This window comes from Camponotus floridanus, unplaced genomic scaffold, assembly GCF_003227725.1.
Source record: "Camponotus floridanus strain SB8 unplaced genomic scaffold, Cflo_v7.5 scaffold69, whole genome shotgun sequence".
NCBI classification, from domain to species: Eukaryota; Metazoa; Arthropoda; class Insecta; order Hymenoptera; family Formicidae; genus Camponotus; species Camponotus floridanus.
Genome location: NW_020229837.1, coordinates 693,088 through 715,725, shown reverse-complemented (window position 1 = coordinate 715,725; position 22,638 = coordinate 693,088). Strand labels below are relative to the sequence as shown.

Genomic DNA, 22,638 nt, shown 5'->3' with positions numbered 1-22,638 from the left:
CAATAGATTATCGATAACGATGGAAATATTCCAACCTTTCAATTTGATTAAAAATCTTTAAATAATTCAATCACGCAGAAATATTCAAATTGCTTTGAATATTTGAAATTTTTGAAAATCTCGAATAAATCTTGCAGAGAGAGATTTTTATATATATATATAATAATATCCAAATGCAATAAATCCTTTTTTTATTTAAAATGTTTAAGAGATTGTTAAAAAAAATATTAATCTATATTTGTGTAAAAAAGAATGGATTAAAATAACATGCAATGTTATAAAAAAAAAACTATATTATGATCATCGTCATATGTTATCGATACTTTGATTTTAAATTCATTATTAAATAATTTTATCAATATAATCATATTCTTATCTTTCTAATAAAACGATATTGCATTTGTTTACGAGAGATACTCACGTAATTGCCAGATTTGAGAATTCTCTCCATATCTTTGTCCATATCGTGGTGATCCAATGCCATGAAGAGCGTATTGACGACGATGCAGAGCGTGATGAAGAGCTCTACGAACGGGTCAAAGACTATCAAGGACACGTACTTTTGAAACTCGAGCCAGAGCCAGCAGCAGTCCCAGACGCAAAAGATGTCGATACAACGGAACATTCCGGCCAATAACTTGTCCTTCAACGTAGGCCCTTCTTCATCGTCGTCTGTCGGAAAGTAATAGGTCGAAACTGTAACGCGCGTTAGTAATTTTGTCTGGCACCACTCTTTTTGGGGAAAGAGGTTTTTTCTTTGGTCAGGCTCTCATTCTTCGAGATCACAGATTATATTTACAGGCAGGCAAACAAGCAAAAGGCGTGGCAAAATTAAAAGAGGCACACACACACACACACACACACACATACGCACACTTTCAATCAATGTGAAAAAAAAAACATGTATGTAACATAAATCTGGATACGTAAAATGCGCTATATTTAAAATATATTGAGACATATAAAATATATCTTTCAGAGATGTTAATTCTCTTTTTTATATAAAGGCTCATACACCGCTGTATATTAATATTGCCTTAATATATATTCTTTTTTAATAAAACATCATCGCATGCACTAATGGCGCGAATGATGTGCAATGCAACAAGTAATATAATTACATCATAGCGCATTCGAGAACTTGACGTTAATTATGACAACGCACGTAAATAAATGAGATAATTTTAATACGTTCGCCATTAATATTAATATTAAGCATCGCGTTATTTTTCTTTTAAAATTAAATCAAGTCGAAAATTATTACGATAATACAATTTAAAAATATAAGAGAAAACACGCATAAATCTTGTTTATGATCTGTTTAAGAGATATATTTCTGGCGAAAGAATTAAATTTTATGCATTGCAATTAAGCGATTAATGACAACCAAAAGTAAACGTAACCACGTGAAATCCTTTGTAACTCAAACATTTTACATTTAAATACAATTAACAAACAATGTCACACATTGTATATCTCTCAAATTAAGCGGCAAGTCGGCGTAGAGTTCTCAGTAAAGTACTGTCTTCGCGAGTAGCTGTGTCGACGAAAATTTGCAGTCACAATAAAGTGAAAGTGCGATTTACAGCTTTGCGTGCAAAAACTCGAGAGAGAGAATCGTAAATGACTGAATATCTCTCGCAAAGACTGATAACGCGTTGCCGGATATCTCTGTTTTTTACGCTGATTTTTCATCATATTGTGCACTCGAGAAACAAACGCGGTAGTGCCCTTCAACGCGATGGTGCATGTGCAAAATATCGAAAGATTAACCAAAATCGCTGCAGTTTCGTATCGGAAATAAAAGATAAACAAGATCTCTCAATCATCGATGAAGAATAAAAAAGAAAAAAATATTGAGGACATTATTTTAAATAAATTTTCTGTTCCTTTTCCTTTTTAAAATGAACTTATAATCAAAATTGAAAAGTCAACATTATATTTGTATCAATCTTTTTTTTATAAATATAAATATATTTGTCAAAAAACTTATACACCCCATATATATATATATATAAATATATCAATGTGTTTAAGCTGTTAGCGAAAAAAAAAATATATCTTGAAGATAAAATATTTTCCGAAAATTATCGCGTGAATTATCACGGCTATCGACGATTGAGATAATCCAAAAGAAGCATGAAGCGACCAGGATCGTGCAGCTGCGGCGAAGGTGGTAATCTGTGTCATGTCGCAGAAAACGAACAAACTCTATTTCCCCAAAAAAAATTACTCTCACAAACCACCCTCGAAGGCCCATAGGCCGCAAATCGTGACTCTTTTTCTCATCGCTGCTCAGAAGAGGCACAATATATCCTGCGTTTTACCATTATATTCGTCATTCAAATACTCGATATTAAATTAAATCCTCTGGTAATATGTAATTGTATGTGTATATTTATTTATATATATATATATATGTATATGTACGTATATACATATATGTGTCAAATATAGCGTCAAATTACACACCATGCTCAATCGTAAACGAAAATCGAGGGAAACACGCGTGCGATCTTATTGCGGCTTCGGCTGAGTTGAAACATTGAAGCTGAAACTTGTTGTTCGGTCTGTTATGTCACTTTATGTACAAGGCGCGCGCGGGGAATGCTTAGATCCAGGGCATGTTCAGCAAAGTAAATACCGACGCAAGGGAGTAAAAGTATATGTGTCGGGGGATTTTTAAACCATATAACGTACATCGAGCGGCGGGGGATACTTATCGCACGATAAACAGGATATACACATTTGCGATTCGGGAGTAATGAAAAAAAAAATTGTACGAAAAAAAAGAAAAAAATAATTTCTTTCAGATAAACTTCTTGGTAAGGGGGATGCGGATAGAGAGGACATTACCTCCTTGTTCGGGCGTCTGACTCTGGCGACCGGCGGCCTGCTCGATGATGTCGTTTAATACCATCACGTCTGCGCAAAAAAAAGAATAAGACACGACAAGTAGGTTTGAATGGCTTGAGAGACTACTCGCTAATTAATTAATAATTGGCGCGCCGATCTCACCCTTCATGTCGACCACGGTGTGCTGCTGAGACGGCTCGATAAATGGATTGTCTTGCTGCTTGGTCTTGCCCATGGGATCCTCTAGATCGGTTTCCTAAAAAAAAAATTCGCGGAACGATTGTAAAAATCGTCATTCATCATGCGGAATTATTTCTATCGTTTTTGTACATGGAAAAAATATGATGAGAATATTATAAGAGTAAGAATATTAATTAATTTTTGTAATCATAAAATATGCTAAAATATTTATAAGAGAAAAATCAGATATTTTTGTTCAATAATATTATATACGTATATTTTACAAAGGAGTAATTATTGAAATATTTTAACATACAAAGAAATGCATAACCGTTAGTGGAATAATTTGCATAATTTTTATAGTAATGAATACCTTAATTATATATTTCAGCTCTATAATAAGTGTTGTAAAAGGGAATTGTATTTTTCATGTAATTTGCACACTAAAATGTTTTCTCCGCGTGCACTCAAGCACATCGAGCCTTCATATATTGACACGAACTTTACGTAAATTTCTTTACAACGCAGTGTGTGCCATGTTTACTATCAAATATGCATATACACACACGATCATGCATCAACATTGACGTTGCATTCTTTGCAAGGCGAGAAACTCAACGCTGCATTTTTTCCCCGATGCAATGCATTTTTTCATACATTTTATCAATTAAAAAAAATAAAAATATTATCAATTAAAAATTAAGGTTAATAAAAGTGGTTGACAGATAACAATCAAAATAAAATAAAAACAGGAAGGACGCCACGTCCATCTCGGCGCAGTGGTTTCGCCTTCCTATTTTTATTTAATTCTGTTTATCAATGAAACTCTTATGTCCGATCGAGATCCCCTCCATCTCTCTAAACCCTTCGCAATCTTCATCAGTAACTGAGGAACCACTTACAAAGTGATAGGACTTTTGATTGGTGTCCGTGACATGGCCGTTGGCAGGTGTCGTCTGTTTATTGGTGCGATTCCTGAGGATCTGCTCCTGCTTGGTGAGCTGCTTGCCGATGCTGTCGATGCCGCGGATACCGGGGAACGCCAGGTCGCCGTGGGACGTGTAGGAGAGCCGCGAGGCGTGGGAAGTGTACGACGAGTGACGCGAGCCGAGGTTCGCGTAGTACACCGGCACCACGATCGTGCCGTTCTCCTCGGACATAGGCGTGACCGCGTTCGAGTCGTCGGCGTAGGGTAGATGCTCCTGGGCGTCCAGGTACGTTGACAGCACGAGGGGCTTCCGGTCGCCACCCGGTGGAACGAAGCATCGACCGCGGCCATTGCGTATTGTAAATTGGTGGCTGCCACGGCTGCTGCGGCGCAGATTGAACGGTGAGCCGGGTAGGCTCAGGCTCGCCTGAAATTACAACAAGGCGGTCCACCGCTTTTCTCTCTCTCTCTCCGCTCTTCTCTTCCGGAAGGCGAGGGCCAGCCGGAAAGACCGTCTGTCTATCTCTCTTTCCTTCTCCTCTTTTTCTCGGAGGACGCAGTGACTCTCCCTCGGGACGATCGTGACATTTCCCGCTCGTACAAATCGCTCGCGAAATCGATCGCAACCTAATATACGCTTAATGGATAGCTTGAAGAGTCACGAGCTGTGATGCGCGATTTCGTTAGCGTCTAGCTTGAAGGACGGGTATAGTTTCCCGAATAACATGAAAATGACAAAGGATATCTTTAGAAATTTAAAAGACTTGGATTGAAATGATTGCACAGCAAATAACTCTTCGACAAGCTAATCGTACGATATGTATCCCATCCCGTTTCCCTATTTTAATTATCCAGTACGAAACGAAGCGAATGGTATCAGGCTGCCTATTTGGTCACCTTCCAAGTGAATATCGTGCCGCGGTAATTAATTCCATACATGCGACTCGTGAAAGAAAAGGAAGAAAGAGAAGAATGATCGGCCAAATGTGTCAGGCATCTCACGGTTGATTAGCTATTCCGCGAGAGACGCGAGAAGCGATCGATCACCGGTGATGATTCGTGCTTGTCACGAGCCGGGAATTCGTTTATAAGACATATCGTCCCTCGACAAGCGCGAGTCGTAACGCGCGGAGCATGAATGACGGTCTCGAGATGATGATATTATTCGTGAGAGATTGTGATCGGGTCCTATGGTGCTATTTAGTGTACGTACGGTCGGTGCTGATAGACACACGTCGTGACACACGTACCTTCCGCAGACTTTCCTGGTAGGCATAAGTAAACTGGCCATTAGCGGCGCGAGGGACCTTAAGAAAAAAACAAGAAAAGATATCTCCTACCAAACGGCTCGTAACGTGATCTAATGTGTACACCAACGAGGCACTCGAAATAGGTAGAGTATGACATAACACTTGCAGAAGCACACATAACACAATCAGTGAATGTGATTGCGGAGAGAAAGAGAGGGGGGGGGGAAAGAAAATTACAAGAACCACAAAGGAAAATACTCTTATGAAGGGGAGATAAGGATTCGCGAGGATTCGAATCCATCAAAAAAGAAGGGGTAAACGTAAATTTGTAGAGACACGAAGATATATCGGCGATTACATTTGCTTATTGAATCACGTCAATCAATCGGAGCGAATGCACATACACGAGGTGCCCTATTGTTGAGTCTTTCGAATTATTTCAACTCTTTGTATACGTACATGTTAAATAAAAAAAAAAAAGAAAAAAGAAAAAGGAAGAAATAGAAGAGGAAATTCGCATTTATTGAAATTCCTCGGGCCAATAGCGTTTTCGAGCAAGCACCAATTGCAGCAACAGCCGATACTTCGTCTCTCAGCTACGGATACTAAATCACAGCATATACTTCTCTGCATGCATGGCTCCGTAAAACAGGACTGAATTGGATGTATGTCCGATATGCAGCTGTGTCGATACGGCCGAAATTCACTGTTCCGCGCGTTACAACTACGCGCAATCGCAAATCGAAGCAGTGATACTCGACACGTTGAAGATGTATGTATTTACGTTATAACTAGAGCGAACGATCAATGAAAGGGAGATAGGTTTCTATGCGTATAAAAGCCACCTATACATGTGTATATAAATATCCAAAGGGATCTCATGACATAATACGAGCAACACGAGCGAATCCCAAAAAAGATGTACGAGAATAGCAGAGCTTTTAGAGAGGCTGATTGCCAATATCTTCGTTAAAGTATCGACGTGCCAGAAATTTAATCAATGAAATTTTGCACGTCAATTACACAAACAATAAAAAATTCCAATCTTTTTAGACGCACATCTGCTACGAAAATCCATATTAAACTTATCAAAGTTACAACCCTGCTACACAGATAAATATTTTTTGGGACGTCCTAAGCATGCTACATAGCGGATATTACTTGGGAAGGCTCGACTCGTCGCGGCTATTTCTCGTTTCTTTTCCTATGTATTACGACAAAACACTAAGAGATAGCAAGAGGTATCAAGATATCTAATTTGCTCGCGCCTACCATCATCCATTATATTTTCCTAGTCCTGATCAAATTGATTAGGAAGAAAATCCTATCGGATACATTAGCTTCATCCGTTCGATACCTGCGTAACAGCAGGTATACAAGTTATTACCAAGTTTTCACCCAATCAGATTTGCATTCGCCGTTTCACGAGTTGGCTCTAATGATCTGGAAAGTCCCCGTCTCGGATAGAGTTGATAAATATGTACATTGCTTTCAACTCCCCACATATGTATATCCGAAAAGTTCACTTTTCGCCTGACTTGGAAGCGAGCGGGAGTTCAAATTTCGCGATCAATCGTCCAAAGTCTTACCGACGAGTCGAGTCGGATCGAATAGCCTCGCATAAGTTGCTCTCGTAGGAGCGAGGTCGGGAGATTATGAGGTTGATAACAGGGGCCAACACGATACGTTACGTCAAACGACGCGGAAGAAGGTCGATATATGTATTATATATGTATATTGTACATATATATCGCCCGACAGCCGGATACTTACGGCGCTGACTTTTCGCACTTTATTGGCAGCGCTGTGGTTGTTGTTGATCTGCTTGAGGTGCCTCTGATCGCTCACAGACTCGATCGAACGTATGCTCATCTTCTCCTTGTTGTTGTCGTCGTTGCCCTTCTCCTGGCCGACGAATAGTTCGTAACTGTGACACGAAAAGTCCGATGGAGACTTGACGATCTGCTCCGCAGCCACAGCTGCCTCTCGAGCTGCGGCTTCTCGTGCTGCTGCTGCGGCCTCACGTGCCGCGGCCTTGTTCTCCTTCGCCAGTGCAGCTTCCTCGGCTTCCTGTCGACATTTATTAAACATATGGATGCTGTGTCTTCTACACTGAGAAAAATCGTTTAATTGTACCAACAAGACTGTATATGATTGAAGGCATTTTGGTTAAATCAAACAAGAATTTCTAGTTATCATGATAAGACTCGATTTTTTTACAACCAGAACGTTTAATAGATTTTACTATAAGGATTTGGTTAATATTTTCTGGTTGGATCTATAAAATTTCTTTGCTTGCCTCTTAACTTAACTCGTATTCAACATTTGCCGTGAAATGTATATAAAAAACTAGTATTAACATTAAATCCAAAGTATATTTTTTTCTCTTACGAGCAGTAGTGCCAGAAAGAGGACGCTAGCTCTCTGATTGTGTGTATTTGAGCTGCATTCTCTTCTTGCATCGCTGTTTATCAGTTTAATTTCTAACAAACTGAATTTAAAATAATTTACTCAATAATCTGTATTGAATTTATCCAATAATCTTGTTGGAATTCAGAATATTAAACAGACTTTTGAGATGGAAACAATTTTAGACGACTTGGTGCTGGCGAGTTTAGTATTATTAACCAGAAAATTTGGTAAATTTAACAAGAAGAAATTAATAAGATTCATCTGGTAATTCCTACAAGAATTCTGGTTCGTCCATTTTCCAACAGACATACTGGTTGAATCTACCAGAATTCTAATTAATGCAACCAGATTTTTTTCTCAGTGTAATGATTAATCCGCGAACTTTTAAAACTGAAATTTGAGAAACAATAAGCTCAATCGCTTAAAAGTTGTGCTAAACTTGCGCTAAATTTGGAAAAATTGTACACAGAAGTTAATTTTAACGTCAAAACTTGTAATACTTACTCTCATAGCTTCTTCCTCAGCAGCCTCCTCCTCTTCAGCTTTCTTTTGCAACTCATCGTACGACATTGCGACAATAGCGAGGATCAAATTAACGAGATAGAAGGAACCGAGGAAGATGATCACGATGAAGAAGAGCATGTGCCACGGCCCGGCCGACCTTAATACCAGTTGATACAGATTTTCCCAATAATCCTGAGTCATAAGACGGAAAGCGGAGAGCAGTGCCCAGCCGAAAGTGTCGAAACTCGTGTAACCATAATTCGGATTATCGCCGTAACCTTGTAAACACGTGTAGCCGGGAAGGCACTGCCTGTAATCATCGGAAAATATTATTTCTCACATGAAGTTTTTTTCCATCGATATTTATACAAGGAGAACGAATTCAATAAACGAGTTATATATCGACTTACCCCGCCCCCGATGAATTTCCGCACAAGGGCATATTTTTGGCCTCGTCCACGTACCAATTAGCTGCATAATACAGAAAGCGCAATTTAATAATTGATTCGGGAATTAATTTGCAAGAAAAAAAAATTTCATAATTTTCACGAAACAATCAATTGGTCGCACAAATAGTTGCACCTCGTTTTACCATGCACAAAGCTCTTTGTTAACGGTGACATTTACGCTTAAAGGTGGAGTACTGAAATATCGTACGGCTTGCAAGCCATCGATCATATTTTGTGAATTTTTGCAGAACGAGATATTTGTGCGAAAATCGAAAACATTAAATCTGTCAGTCGGAGACATCTTCTTTTTTTAAATTCTCAAAAGGATGATTTTTTTAAATTTTGTACGCTTTCGGATTAATTTCGCGAATAATCGTAACGCTACTTACTTTCGTTACTAACGAATCGCTCCCAATTTTCGGCGGTGAGATTACCCCAGGAGCCATCCTCAGGAAAGTTTTTTATACACTTTTGCGTGAGGACCCCCATGTAAATCTGAAGGCCCATAAGCGCAAAGACGGAGAGGGAGAACATCGTCAGGATTATCACATCGCGCAGGTTCTTCACGGATTCTATCACAGCGCCGACAATGGTTTTCAGACCTAGACAACGAGAATAGAAGGATAGTAGATTTCAGTGTGAAGCCTGTAACAACGTCTCTTGGCGGCAGCTTGGAGAGACCGATCGGCTTGTCGTGCGAACGAGATGGCAATTCGATTGAGGCAGGCATGTGGATGAAATGTGAAACGAGTATACGTCGGAAAACTAGGTAAAAAAGAAAAGCAAAAAATGGGAGAAAAAATATTTAATTTTAAACACTAAAGAAAGAGCATCACGTATTTTTTTTAGATAAATAATAGATGCTTATTTATATCATATCCAGACGAGAGGTTTCGATATACATGTTCTTACAATTTACAACCAAGATCATAAATACATGTAATAATATTCAAGAGATCTTTTTCTCGATAAATCGTCAGATATGATATGTAATCAACTCTCTTTTTTCTACCTCCATTTTCTGTCCAAGAAAAATTCAAGTGCATCGAATTCGAATTTGTTTCACAAGGAAGACGGAAAAATAACGAAAGCAAAAACGGAGAAGAATTAAATCGGTGGAAATCATATCAGGTGGCAAACGGAGAAAAGGAGGAGTGACAACGATGCGAAGGGCGATAGAAGCTGCAGTGAAATGAAATTGTTGTAGACGTGTGACGAGGTACGGAAAACGTGTACGGCGATCGCGACAGAGTTTGTATCACGTCTAGGATCACTACGTATGTGTATATTTGCGTCTACAACCACTTCTATACTCTAAGCATACCTGGTACAATAGCGACAGTCTTCAAGGCTCGGAGGACTCGAAATGTCCTGAGAGCGGCAAGGTTGCCTAGATCTATGCCCATCGTCACATAACTGCAATACACCCGAACATCACACACATTACAGTGATACAAACAAAAAGACAAAACGAGTTAAGAAAAAGAGATCTTGGGGCGGGGGAGAGTGGTAGTTACGCAAACGCTTATACTCGCTACATTTCCTATGGCCTACCAAAAAGTCTGCACGAACTGCAATGTAAACCGTAAGGTAGCTATTACTGCATGCACGATTCAATGTAACACAGCCGTGCGCCGCTTGCCACGGATTCCAAGATTATTCCCATTATTTTCACAGAAAACTTTTCCCTTCGAAGCCATGATATCAAAACGAATTTATAAAACGAATTTAATTAATGCGATATTATTTCGTTATTTTCTTTCCTTTCATTTCTATTGATTTTCACGTATTTTTCTACATCCGACATTCTTGGAATTCTGTATTTTTATTCATTTCGAAAAATTATTCTGTCAACAAAATTTGTAATTATTCTGTCAAATAAATTTGTAATGACGTCTTCATCTAAGTTCTTGATTTACGGTATTATATCGCAATCTCAAAGAGAACGAACAGCTTCTCGAGTTCCAATTATTTCTCCCATTTGGGAAAAGTAATGTGATATTAAAATTTCAAGAGCTATAGTTTTAATATAAGCGCTTCTTAAATCTTCGAAGTAGAACATGAAATCCGTTTCCGATATTGTTGCTAGATCGCGAGAGTAACAGAAAGCAGAATGTTATTCTAGAAAAAAAATATCAACGATTTCGCAAATACACTGATTTTGCTCAGAAGATTTTGTTGAATCCCGTGGCACGCGATTGGCGATATTACGATGCGCAGTCGAAAATACCCGCGTATCGAATAAAATATACACGTAATCGTAATCATCTATGAACAATTACTGAAGTAAGAGAATGTATGTATAGAGATATGTACTAAAAACTACAACAATTATATAGTCAACTGACTTAAAATCGACTCGACGTAAAAAATACTAATGTCTAATCAACATATTACGATGGCAATTATAAGAGAATTCTCCTTTAATAGTCACTAATAGATAAGAAATAATACTATCCCTATCTAGGTGTGAACTAATTTAAATACCTATAGAATATATATATATATAAATACACCCCAGAGTGTATGCGTGTATGCGCGTACATACATGTTTATATGTGTATTGTGATGGGGCGTGAGATGTGAACAAAGATCGAATATTAATCGAGATGCTATGGAAGTCTTACGGTACTCAACGGATCTAGCGGAGTAGTCTACTGTTGTAACCTGGAATGATCTAATTTGATGCTAGTACATTTCGTATGTAACGCGCCGCTATCTTAAACAAGTTATATACAAACTGGCATAATTTCGATTACCATTGTCGTCGCAATCGCGAGATATATATATATAAGATAGATGTTTAGTAATCCATCCCTTTTTTTCATTACATTAATAGCCAATAAATTCTTTCTTATTTGTCACTCTGTTTACTATAATTTACGAGTACGATACAGTTTGTATAAAGATCATCGTTCAAATTTTAGGAAAGCCAGTTTCTGAAGTCTGAAAAAGACAAAAGTACGATAAAAATTCTGACATCGGTATTTCTTGCTACGAGAAATAATTAGCCTGATATATTATAATTTATACAAAAATAAGAGATATCCTTGAACAGTCCTTCATTAGTGGCACGGACCTTCACGACTTTTCTTCGACAAAATGGCGACGATCCTTTTATCCCTTTTTTTACCCATCATACATCTTCTAACAAGCATAATGGGCAAAAATCGTGTCGCGTTCTTTTTATATTTCGCTTTTATTCTCTCTTTTTTTTTTCTCTATCTCTCTCGCTCTTTCAGTCTGTCTTTTTCCCTCCCTTCCTCCCTTTAAGAAAAGTAAGTTTTAACTACTCACGCTAAAGCTATAACTACGAAGTCGAGCCAATTCCATGCATCTCTAAGATAGGTAAAAGGCTGCAGAATGAAACCCCTCGCCATCACCTTAACGGCAGACTCAAATGTGTAGATGCCCGTAAATATCACTCTGAAAACAACAAACACACCACTCAGCTTTTTAAGTACGTCTTACATCGTGATTGTTGTCTACTCTGTCTCGCAGCGCATTTAGAATTACGGCTGAAAAAGACGCGCAAACGCGCGTATTCTCGCAAAATACGAGAGTGATCATATAATTATCGCTATATTTCTGCCAAACTTATTACAATTATCTTGCATATATAATTATTAAATTAGTTATGTTGTTGCATCATTAGTGGACACATCTGCTATTATACCTCTATAACGTGTACATTTCATAACGATATAACAAATTTATTTAATTAATGTAGAAACGCACACATACATGCGAGCAAAAAATTCTTTAGTGAATAGCATAATATTGGCCAGCGAGACTAATCGCTTCTATTTGGCGATAATCTTTTACCAGTTTTATTTTATCGCCTATCAGCGTACACAGTTGATAGGCGATAATTACCACGTATATTCGCATCATCAGGCACGATATACGCGAATGAAATATTCGGAGCGAATTTGTAAAGTGGGTAAAACATATTTTGTCACGTTAGGAATAGACCCGTCAAATATGAAGCCTGTCAAAATATCGCTTAAATGTAATAAAACACGACAAAACACGATAAAAATAATAAAAATTAAATTTTCTTTCTTCGCATTTGGTACGTCGATGCTAACATATAACACTTATAAATGTATAAAATATATACTAGAATTAAAAGCAAATTATTTATTTTGATGCACTCTTGAATCTTTTTTGTGATTGTTTAAAAATTTGCAATACGCTGCAATTGATTGAGTCGTTCGCGTCATTTATTTATCACTCCTTTCTAATGCTACCTCTAGAGAAACTAGTACAAAACTTACCAACGGAATATAATTTATCACAGTTCTCTACTCATATATTAGAGCTATAACACTGTAGAACATTATACTTAAAATATCTATTTTTTAACAAACATGTAATCGCCATAAGCCTTCGATGAGATTTTCCAGTTAAATGATACCGAAATAGCTGAATATAGCTAAATATTAATAGAGAGACGAGTTAAAATTATGAAAATTAAAAGAAGACTAATAATCGACGACCATAATAAATAAATGACGACGATAAACGCATCTCCAGCTTAGGCTCGCTAAACTACGCAGATTTATAGCCACTTAAGCGTAAGCTTAAGTGCGTATCGTTCTTGTATATTGTGGAAAAAAAATATTTATGTTAATAAATTTTCTTCTTATTTTCACTTGCATTCGTAAAACGCGATAATACAATTTATCTGCCCTGAATCTTTTTCTCTGAATCATTTTATTTCTTTTTAAATATCTTCAATTGCAATCGAAGAATAATGAAGAGGATAAATAAACTGAAATTAGGTATATTAATATATTACAGTTGGAATAAACAATATTAAACAATATATCTTTAAATAATTTCATAATTGGTAGCGTATTTCGTTTTATATCAAGTTAACATCGTTTAACATCAACGATGCCATGGGGGTCAAGTACGTTGAAATGTATTTCATAGATTTATTCGAGTATTTAAAATTATTTTTTTTTACCTCTTTCGAGAATAACATTTTTTTTATAAAAAAAAAAAACTCGACTGACACTTCGCTCGTTATAATTATACAACTTTTCCTCGTCAATTCTCAATAAAGTCATCGATCGCAGATGAGAACAGCAAAAGATACTCACTCGGTGGACTCGATGGTGGGCGTAGTGGGCATGATCATAAGTATACAGTTAACCAATATCGTGGTGATGATGAAGAGGGAAAAGAGCGGGTGAACCAATATGTAAATGGCCACACGTCGTATTGGATTGAACGGATCGAGCATCCACATCGCGTCCGTCGCTGAAAACCTGAATATGTCCTTTCCTTTGCTAATGACGACGAAGGTCTGCAAACAGACGCGTATTTTAAAATTCATCATCAAATATCATCCGAATAAAACAATTGAAAGGACCCGTACCTTTTTCTTAATTGCTTTGTGCTCACAGATTTTTAATTATACGTCGCAACAATATAAATATTAAAATAATATTAAAATATATAAATATTAAAATAATTCAATAATAATTAAATATTAAAATAAATATAACTTTTCTCTAAAAGATATTAATGTTTCTGACGTATGAATATATATATATATATATATATATATATATATATATATATATACAGGGTGACCCATTTTAACTTAGGCAGCCAAATAACTCGAAAACCAAGCCCGAGAGAGAAAAATGTTTCAGACAAAAGTTGTATGGTTTCAAGGGGGCCATAAGATGGTATCATTGGTTTGACCTTGAAGAGTCATTTGAAGGTCACGCCAAGATCACTTTAATTTTTTTAAATGGAACACCCTATATATTTTTATATATTCTTGTAGCTCATCTCGAGATCTTTCCAAAACACTATAATAAAGTATTTCTTGGTTGAATACTTTTCGATTTATGAGGCTTGAAATCATTTCTTAATTTTACATAAACCATAAAATATCTAGTGAAATATTCATTTTTCGATTATCTTACCTTAATACTTTTATGTGCAAAATAATGAGAGGAATCAATTGTTGTAAAGAAAACATACAGTTGTTTTTAAGAAAAAATATGGAATTTGCAATTACATATAAATGAATATGGAATAACAATTCCATATTTTTTCTTAAAAACAACTGTATGTTTTCTTTACACCAATTGATTCCTCTCATTATTTTGCACATAAAAGTATTAAGGTAAGATAATCGAAAAATGAATATTTCACTAGATATTTTATGGTTTATGTAAAATTAAGAAATGATTTCAAGCCTCATAAATCGAAAAGTATTCAACCAAGAAATACTTTATTATAGTGTTTTGGAAAGATCTCGAGATGAGCTACAAGAATATATAAAAATATATAGGGTGTTCCATTTAAAAAAATTAAAGTGATCTTGGCGTGACCCTCAAATGACTCTTCAAGGTCAAACCAATGATACCATCTTATGGCCTCCTTGAAACCATACAACTTTTATCTGAAACATTTTTCTCTCTCGGGCTTGGTTTTCGAGTTATTTGGCTGCCTAAGTTAAAATGGGTCACCCTGTATAATTCGACTTGATTTAACGATCGATATTTTTCTGAACGTAATGAAATATAAAATTCATTGCTGGTGAAAAAAATCGGATGCGGACTTGGCGCGAAAAATAGGTTTCCTCTTGAATTAATAATTTCCGAGTTCTATATGTGCCGACAGGCTTAAATTATCAAAAGATCTATATGCATACGCATATATAATGGCTTTCATCGCATGCCATTACAGGTGTAAAAGAGTTACACAAAGCAATTACGTGCTTGAAAGCCAAAGTTTGAAAATAGCTGCGCCAGATGCAGCCGCGACGCGGAGCGGCCCGGCTATCTCTAATATTCCGCATCTCGCGGAAACTCAATTTCTCTAAGAGAGTTAAACTAATTAGTGCGTCAATGCCTGGGTACCCTTTGATTGTGGTAGAAGGAATCGATATCCTCGAGAGGTGTGGAGGCCAACTCGGGTGGAAAGTCGTTGTGCATTCGAACCGGGATCGGCCCTCCCTGCTCGAACATCGGATCCGGTTGAGGACCTTCGTCCTCGTCCTCGTCGTCATACCGTACCTGCGAACGGGATCCTCGTAAGATTATCTCGATACGCGAATTGTTTCGTTGCATCGCGGCTATTTTTCGCCCGCGCAAAATAACGTTCGAAATCCTCGCAAGGAATTTATTAATTCGTGAATAATTAAAAATATATTAATAGAAAGAGATATATATTTGAAATTCAAATTTTATCGTCAACAGAATTGTTCGAGCAGAACTGTAACATTCCTTTTAGCGAACGTGTCAAGATACGACGTGTAGAAAGAAAAAAAGATCGACCTAGCCCTCCCGTGTCGCGCTTTAAATTTTGTAAAGGTAATTTTTAATGCGTTCATTATTTTCACACGCGGGAGCGCAAGTCTCCGACGAGAGGTGAAATTGGGCCATCATATGCATCGCATTTCATATTCGAGTATGAAGAGCAACATTATATATATAATCGAGCACAATAGATGATATAAATATTTCCAAAAAGTATCCGTTTCTTCGACCGTAAATTAAACGAACAATAGATTCGACTATATACGCATTTGCATTTGCATTCGACGATAATAATGTGCCGCATGACTGTACAGAATGTGCATAAATTCAATTTCGAGTGCAATTCAATAATATTTTATTATTCTCGTATAAAAAGTTATAACAAAGTAAGCATAAAACAAACAATTATTAGAAATATAATCGTATAAAAAGCTTCTAGTATTGCGTGAATATATATTTTTGGCAAAGAGGAAGTATAAAATTCATGTTTGTTAACTCACGTAATTTCCTATAAAGTACCATAATATTTCGTGATTTTTTTATTATTATCGTGGTATATTTTTTTTACGCGGAATTAACGAAAGAGACGAAAAGATGTGGCATTGAAAAATATTATATATATTTATACAAACGTCCTGGACATGTGCTGTAAGAGAGTATGTTGGTCGAAAATATATTAACTTGATCGTATAGAAGGGCAAAAACCATATGACGCGTATCATGTTTGACTTTCCCGGATACGAAACGCGAACGTGAAATATTCAATCGTATGAATATTCGAACAAATTGCTCCTTTGGAAATATTCATCCGCGTACTTTACTAAGCGTACCAGTTATTCATAAACCGCTTTTGAGTAGCTTTATACGCTCTACTACGTTGTCACCTATACATCACGAAACAGGATCTCGAAATATAATAAAATTGATATAAACATGATTATATATTTGCAATTGTCGCGTTGAAGCTAAAGAAAAAAAATCTCCTACGTTTAAATTTCTCAATCAATCGTACTGAATTTTCCATAAATTCGCTGTGATCGACATCTCAAAAAAATTGTTATTGTAGCTAACTCTCTAGCCAAATTATCTAACCGATAAATCACGGCAGTAAATATGGAAAATAAAAATTATACATAATAAAAAATTCATATATTCGCGTATTAATATAAATATGTGGCAAATTCGAGCCGTGAACATACGAACCTGAAGAAGGACCATGCGATCTGCTCGAGTTTGACTCGAATCTTTTTCTGGCCGAGTAATTATAAAAATACTATTTCTATTGTTCTAGACCGAGACTCGACTAATATTGCCTAACACTAGACACGGTAGCTCTATTCTAATTTCTATCCGATTCGCTAGCACGATAATTTTCATTTATTCGGAAGCCAGTAAAGTATGTCTCTCCTACATCGCTCGGGACGACTTATATAATCTGCGTTTATACGCTTATGTAAATTTATGCGCGATGACTTTAAGATTCTTAACTCCATTAAACGGTCTCGTCGAGATATTCTCAGCAAAAGCGTCAAAATGCGATAAAATCTCGCAAACGATAGAGTCGGCTAAATCGACTTTGCGATGAAATATCTTTTTAATTGGAGCTCCTTGCGGAACTACATGTGAAAATTCGAGGCGAGTGTATCTCACACTCCTAATTAAAGGTGTCTACGCTAAAATGTGTACGATCTAATTGACTAGGACTAATTTGCACAAGCCAAGTGTTACGTCGGTGATTCTCAGCGCGGGAAAATTCTCTTGCGGAGCGTGCTCGTGCGTGCGAAAAAAATCTCCGCTCGTCATCGAATTCCGAAGATAAATTCGAATGTGCTCGGAAGCTGCCAGGATCATGTCCTGGTCGTGGATTCGGATTCGATTACGAGACGGATGCGGTTGGAAGCAGAGTGCGCGAGACGTCGAGCTCTCGTTCCTCTCGCGTCAAACTTGACGTGTCTTGTTAGACGATGTTGTCGGCCAAGATACGCGTCGCCGAGGAGATGCCTCGGAGATTAATATTGTTTCCAAAGTATCTGAACGGAGCGCGGCAAAACATTTCGCATATACAACTTCCTAACGTGCGACTAACTATAAATCAAAACTATTTCAGAGGACGTCGTGTCATCGCGTTACGTTCTATTTACGGTACGCGACTCGCGTACTTTGCTTTCGCTCGAAAGCAGCTGCAACGCCAGTGCGCATCGGTTCATTCGAAAAGAAAAAAAAAAAAAAAAAGAAAAAGAAAAGGAATAAAAGTCAGCGCAAGCGTTATACATGTATATCATGTAAAAGCATTTACCAGGCGATCCCGCGACCTTCGCTCGAAATATTTATGTCGTCATATCTCTGTGCGTTACACTGTGGGTATTTCTCGATGATAATTTTTAAGCTCGTACACGTATTTCTCGTTAGAAGTGAGACACATTTATGTTCATTTCCTCGAATACGCATATTTATGTGCTTTTATGTAGCTCTTGAAAACAGATCATTATCAGATTTTATGTAGTCGTTTGGATTTAATAGTTTTAAAGATATCATTTTGTTTACCAAGAAACCTATCAAAGTTGCGTTATATTTGAGAGAAAAATATATTTGAGGTGCATTACTTATTTACTCAATATTTCTATTTAATGTAATATATCGATTCTAAATATTACGTTAACTTGCAGTTATCACTCGTTATGATTAATCCTAAAGCTTTAACGTGTAAAGCGTTTTCGGAGCACAGAGATATTCGAGTCAACAAATATTTCGAGAAGAAGTCGCGCATTAAAGCGCAAGCACAGTTCGCTTCTGATTGTAAGACGTCAAGACACTTGCCAAGGAACGTGTAACGTGTATTTGCAAACAAACAAGGGGCAATATAGAAGCACGTTGCTTTGTATCGTGTATGTATGTGTATGTATGTGCGTGTCTGTATGTGTGTTTGTGTGTGCAATATTATCAGTAAGACCTCACCACATAATGTTTTCGTCCACGATGTAATATCCAGAAGAAGGATTTTACCACTCGCGATCGCGATAAGAAAGACACCCGAAATGTCCGCGACATTGAGATATCGCGCAGGCGAGTCCTCTCTCCCTCGCCAAGAATAGTTGCCCGAATTAATTAATCAAAACGTTTCGAATTCAATGCTTCGCGGATTAAACTTGCACATCTTTGGTACCTCGTCGATATATCGATTCGGGATGATGACGCTCGGGAATCGATATACACCGTGGCAGAGAACTAGGGATTGAAAACCTTCATGACCCTTTAAACCCGGCGAATGCAAATTCTCTCGGGATCGATAGCGACATCCGAAAAAATATTAAACTTAAAAATCGCGAAAATTCCCTACAAAGATTGAACGAACAATTTAACGATAAAAATATTGCTATTGACGGAATAATTCGTGAAATTATCATTTTACAAATATATTCTGTTCTATCATATAATTGAAAAAGATTATAATCGACACTTTTCATCAAATTCCCTGAACGAATATATTTAAATGATGTAAACAGAAAAACAATTGATTGATAAAATTAAAATAATTCAAAAGAGATTAATAATAAAAAGTGCGCAAGAGGATTATACAATTTTTACTTTAACTTCTATCTTATTTTTCAATAAATTGCAGCATGAATGCAACGTGGCTTACGCTCCGAGGATATAAAATCGCTCGCGACCATCAGTGAAAATACCGATCTTCCCTCGACATTTGAGAAATTGGAAAGTTCATTATTTTTGCTTTCAATCCCTGTGAACAATATATTGTGTCATATATGTGTACATGTGGCGTCCGGCAGTGAATGACGCGTGTCTAGTCAATCGATCGGCCAAGTGCTACCGAGCGAAGAGAAATCGTGAGATCGTGTGCGTGTTTGCGAGTTCGCTCGTACAGTGTGCATGTGTATGTACGTATGTATGTGGTCGGCGTAGGTGACGTGTGTGCGTGTGTACATGTGTAAGTGTTAGTAAGGTAGAAGTCGGATGAGATAGAGAGCGTATTACTTAGCGTGACGTAACGTCTTACTTCTTTTTTCTTTTTCTTCCGTCCATAACCTCCCTGAAATTGGAGAAATGGAGAAACAGTCGTTATATACACACAGAGATACAGAGAATACGGGGGATGAATAAAGAGGGGGAAAAAAGTATGCTAATATGCAGGTAACATAGAGAAGGGACGCGCAACGCGACAAGATGGGTTCGATTCGCAATTTTCGGAGAAACACGAGCTGAACTGGATGAATGAATGGTAGAAAAGAGACAGAGAAAGAGAGAGACAGAAAAAGAGCGAGAGAGAAACATATCAAGAGGAGAGATGGTAGGGAAAAAAACACACACTGTTTACATCACGACATAAACACACGACAGGAATATATAGGATCAGGCCGGAGGGAGGGTTCTTCAAGCACATCGAGCTCGATCGAGATTGGATTAAACTGTTCGATAAAAAAAACATGACTCTCTCTCTCTCTCTCTCGATTAGAAAAGATATTTTTTGTAACAAAGAACTATGATTTCCGATAAATAATTTTGAAAGATATAAAATAACGATTTAAATCCTTCTTATTGTTCTTAAATATTTTAGGCAAACATATTTTTGAAAATTTCGAAATTAACGAACGTGTCAATTATAAAAATGTGTACATGTCTCGAACACTTTATTAATACGGCATATCTCCCCCAAAATAATAAGAATAATCTGCCCGTAGAAAAATGCGCCAAATAAAATTTATAAACTTTCCAACGTATCGAAAAAGCATTACGATACATTCTCAGATTTTTAAGGCTCAGTTAATGCTCGGACGATCGATGATAATCCAGTCTCGATCTCGCTTTTCCCTCGTTCTCTCCTTGACCTTTCATCGCTGGAGTATAATACAAGGAGGCAATAAAAGAAGAGGATTTGCTCCTTTTGCGAAAGTAATTTTCAAACAACGATCAATGTTGAACGATGGACCCGATGAGGGAAAGGAGGAGAAGGAGGAAGGCTAATAAATAAATCCGCTCCTTTTATCGGCGTCACTGTTGCAGCCGGAGGCAAATTAGGAGCTCTAATTATAAGGAATGTAAAGGGCTCGTTGGACTTGATACATTGATCCTCCTATGGCGATAATCGTACCGTCTTCCATCGCGTGGCACTCGCGCGGTTATTCATTAACGCGAGCGCGGCGAAGAAAGACGAATGGAGAGAGAGAGCCACGACACACGAGCGGTATTCACGTATAAATAACGTATATATGCATGTATATATATATATATATATATATGTGTATATATACATATGTACATATGTATTATACATATATGATAAACAGACACAGATAAGTGACACTGCAGACATATATCGAGCTTCGCGCGTACGTGGCATATCTTTTATAACACATACAATACATTGCTCGACGACAAATATGTATATATATAAATATATATGCTTTATATACATATATATATATATATATATAAACAAATAATTGAAATAGTCGTCTCGGTAAAGATAGTTACATCCTCACTACACTGGCGATAGATCAAGCGAGCAATCAACGCGATAGTCGGATGGGTAAGAGGGATATATGGATGAGTTTGTTGCAGTCGGACGAATGTTTGGGAAGAAAACAGATCTCGCAAACGGCGCTACAGCTAGGCACAGGAAAAGACGGCTCATACTTAAGATCAATCAAATTCGTATCAGATCTGAGCAAATCGTGTTTCTTAACGAGCAAAAAATGTCTAAATTCAACCGCAATATAAAATTCGATGTGTAATTCGATGTCTAATTTTGGATTATTTTTGTATGTTGTTGGTTCAAGTAGATTAAAGTGTTTATTAAATGTATAAATGTGGTATTTTATTGTTTTATTTTATTGCGTTTATATTTTGGTTTCGATATATTTTTAAAATTGTATTTTATCCGTTTTATTCTTGATTTCTTTTATTTGATCATCTTCGTGCCAAGTTTTTTTAATATTAAAATTTAATACATTAAAACCATTTCTTTTACAATATTGAATCTTTAGAAAGAATTTATCAAAAAAATATTTAACTCTATCAAAAAAATATCTAACGTTTTAATAAAAGCAAAGCAGTTATATTACTATACTGTTGCCTGTAATTGTTCGCTGCTCTCGACTATAATAGTATTATAAGATAAGTATGATAAGATCTTAAGTATGAGTGGCAATTAATGAAAAACTTTTAGCATATATCATACAAGCGCCTGTAGGCGCAGTAGCCATTGGCTAAAGATGAAGACTCAAAAAAGAAATTCTTCAAAAGTTTATAAAATAACCTGCATAATTTTCATGTTGAACAAATGCTATTTTTTCTTCGCGTATTAAGGCTTCTAAAATTTTATTATTATATATCGCTCGCTTTACATATTTACATAAACACGTACGAAAAGGGCGAAAACGATTATACAGGAAAATTAATTGACCGCGCATCAACTTGACAAGAAAATCAATAGCGTCAAATAAATATTTGTTTAATCCGAATCTAACTAAAAAATATTGTACAATAATAATAAATGTGTAACAAACTGGGATACAAATTGTAAGAAAGTGATACGATTTTTGTCTGAAAGGTTTCTCTGAAATTTCATCCATGTCATCCATGTGTTTACAATTCAAACAGCCTCGAAATTTTCGCGATATATTTAACTTCCTCGAAGTGAATTTACCGGAGTCGAAACAAATTATTTTATCTTTTTTTTCAATTATATTTATATTAATTATATTTATAATTATATTAATTATATTTATAATTATATTAATTATATTTATAAT

At 36.6% G+C, this 22,638-nt stretch overlaps 1 protein-coding gene across 4 annotated transcripts in view; it reads right to left on the bottom strand.

The window, feature by feature from the left end:
• The window catches only part of LOC105257456 (sodium channel protein para), a 42,200-nt gene that overhangs the window by 19,031 nt on the left and 531 nt on the right, over positions 1-22,638 (bottom strand). Inside the window, exons 2-15 of one of the 4 annotated variants that reach the window (XM_025413579.1) lie at positions 19,884-19,916; positions 15,470-15,625; positions 13,691-13,896; positions 11,877-12,005; positions 9,904-9,995; positions 8,969-9,181; positions 8,541-8,601; positions 8,131-8,440; positions 6,988-7,284; positions 5,215-5,271; positions 3,939-4,391; positions 3,019-3,112; positions 2,857-2,925; positions 422-696 (exon numbers count right to left, since the gene is read on the bottom strand). In XM_025413579.1, the coding sequence (XP_025269364.1) occupies positions 422-696; positions 2,857-2,925; positions 3,019-3,112; positions 3,939-4,391; positions 5,215-5,271; positions 6,988-7,284; positions 8,131-8,440; positions 8,541-8,601; positions 8,969-9,181; positions 9,904-9,995; positions 11,877-12,005; positions 13,691-13,896; positions 15,470-15,625; positions 19,884-19,916 (2,445 nt within the window). The remainder of the gene's footprint in view (positions 1-421; positions 697-2,856; positions 2,926-3,018; positions 3,113-3,938; positions 4,392-5,214; positions 5,272-6,987; positions 7,285-8,130; positions 8,441-8,540; positions 8,602-8,968; positions 9,182-9,903; positions 9,996-11,876; positions 12,006-13,690; positions 13,897-15,469; positions 15,626-19,883; positions 19,917-22,638) is intronic. The other 3 variants (XM_025413580.1, XM_025413581.1, XM_025413582.1) reach the window with 3 other exon arrangements.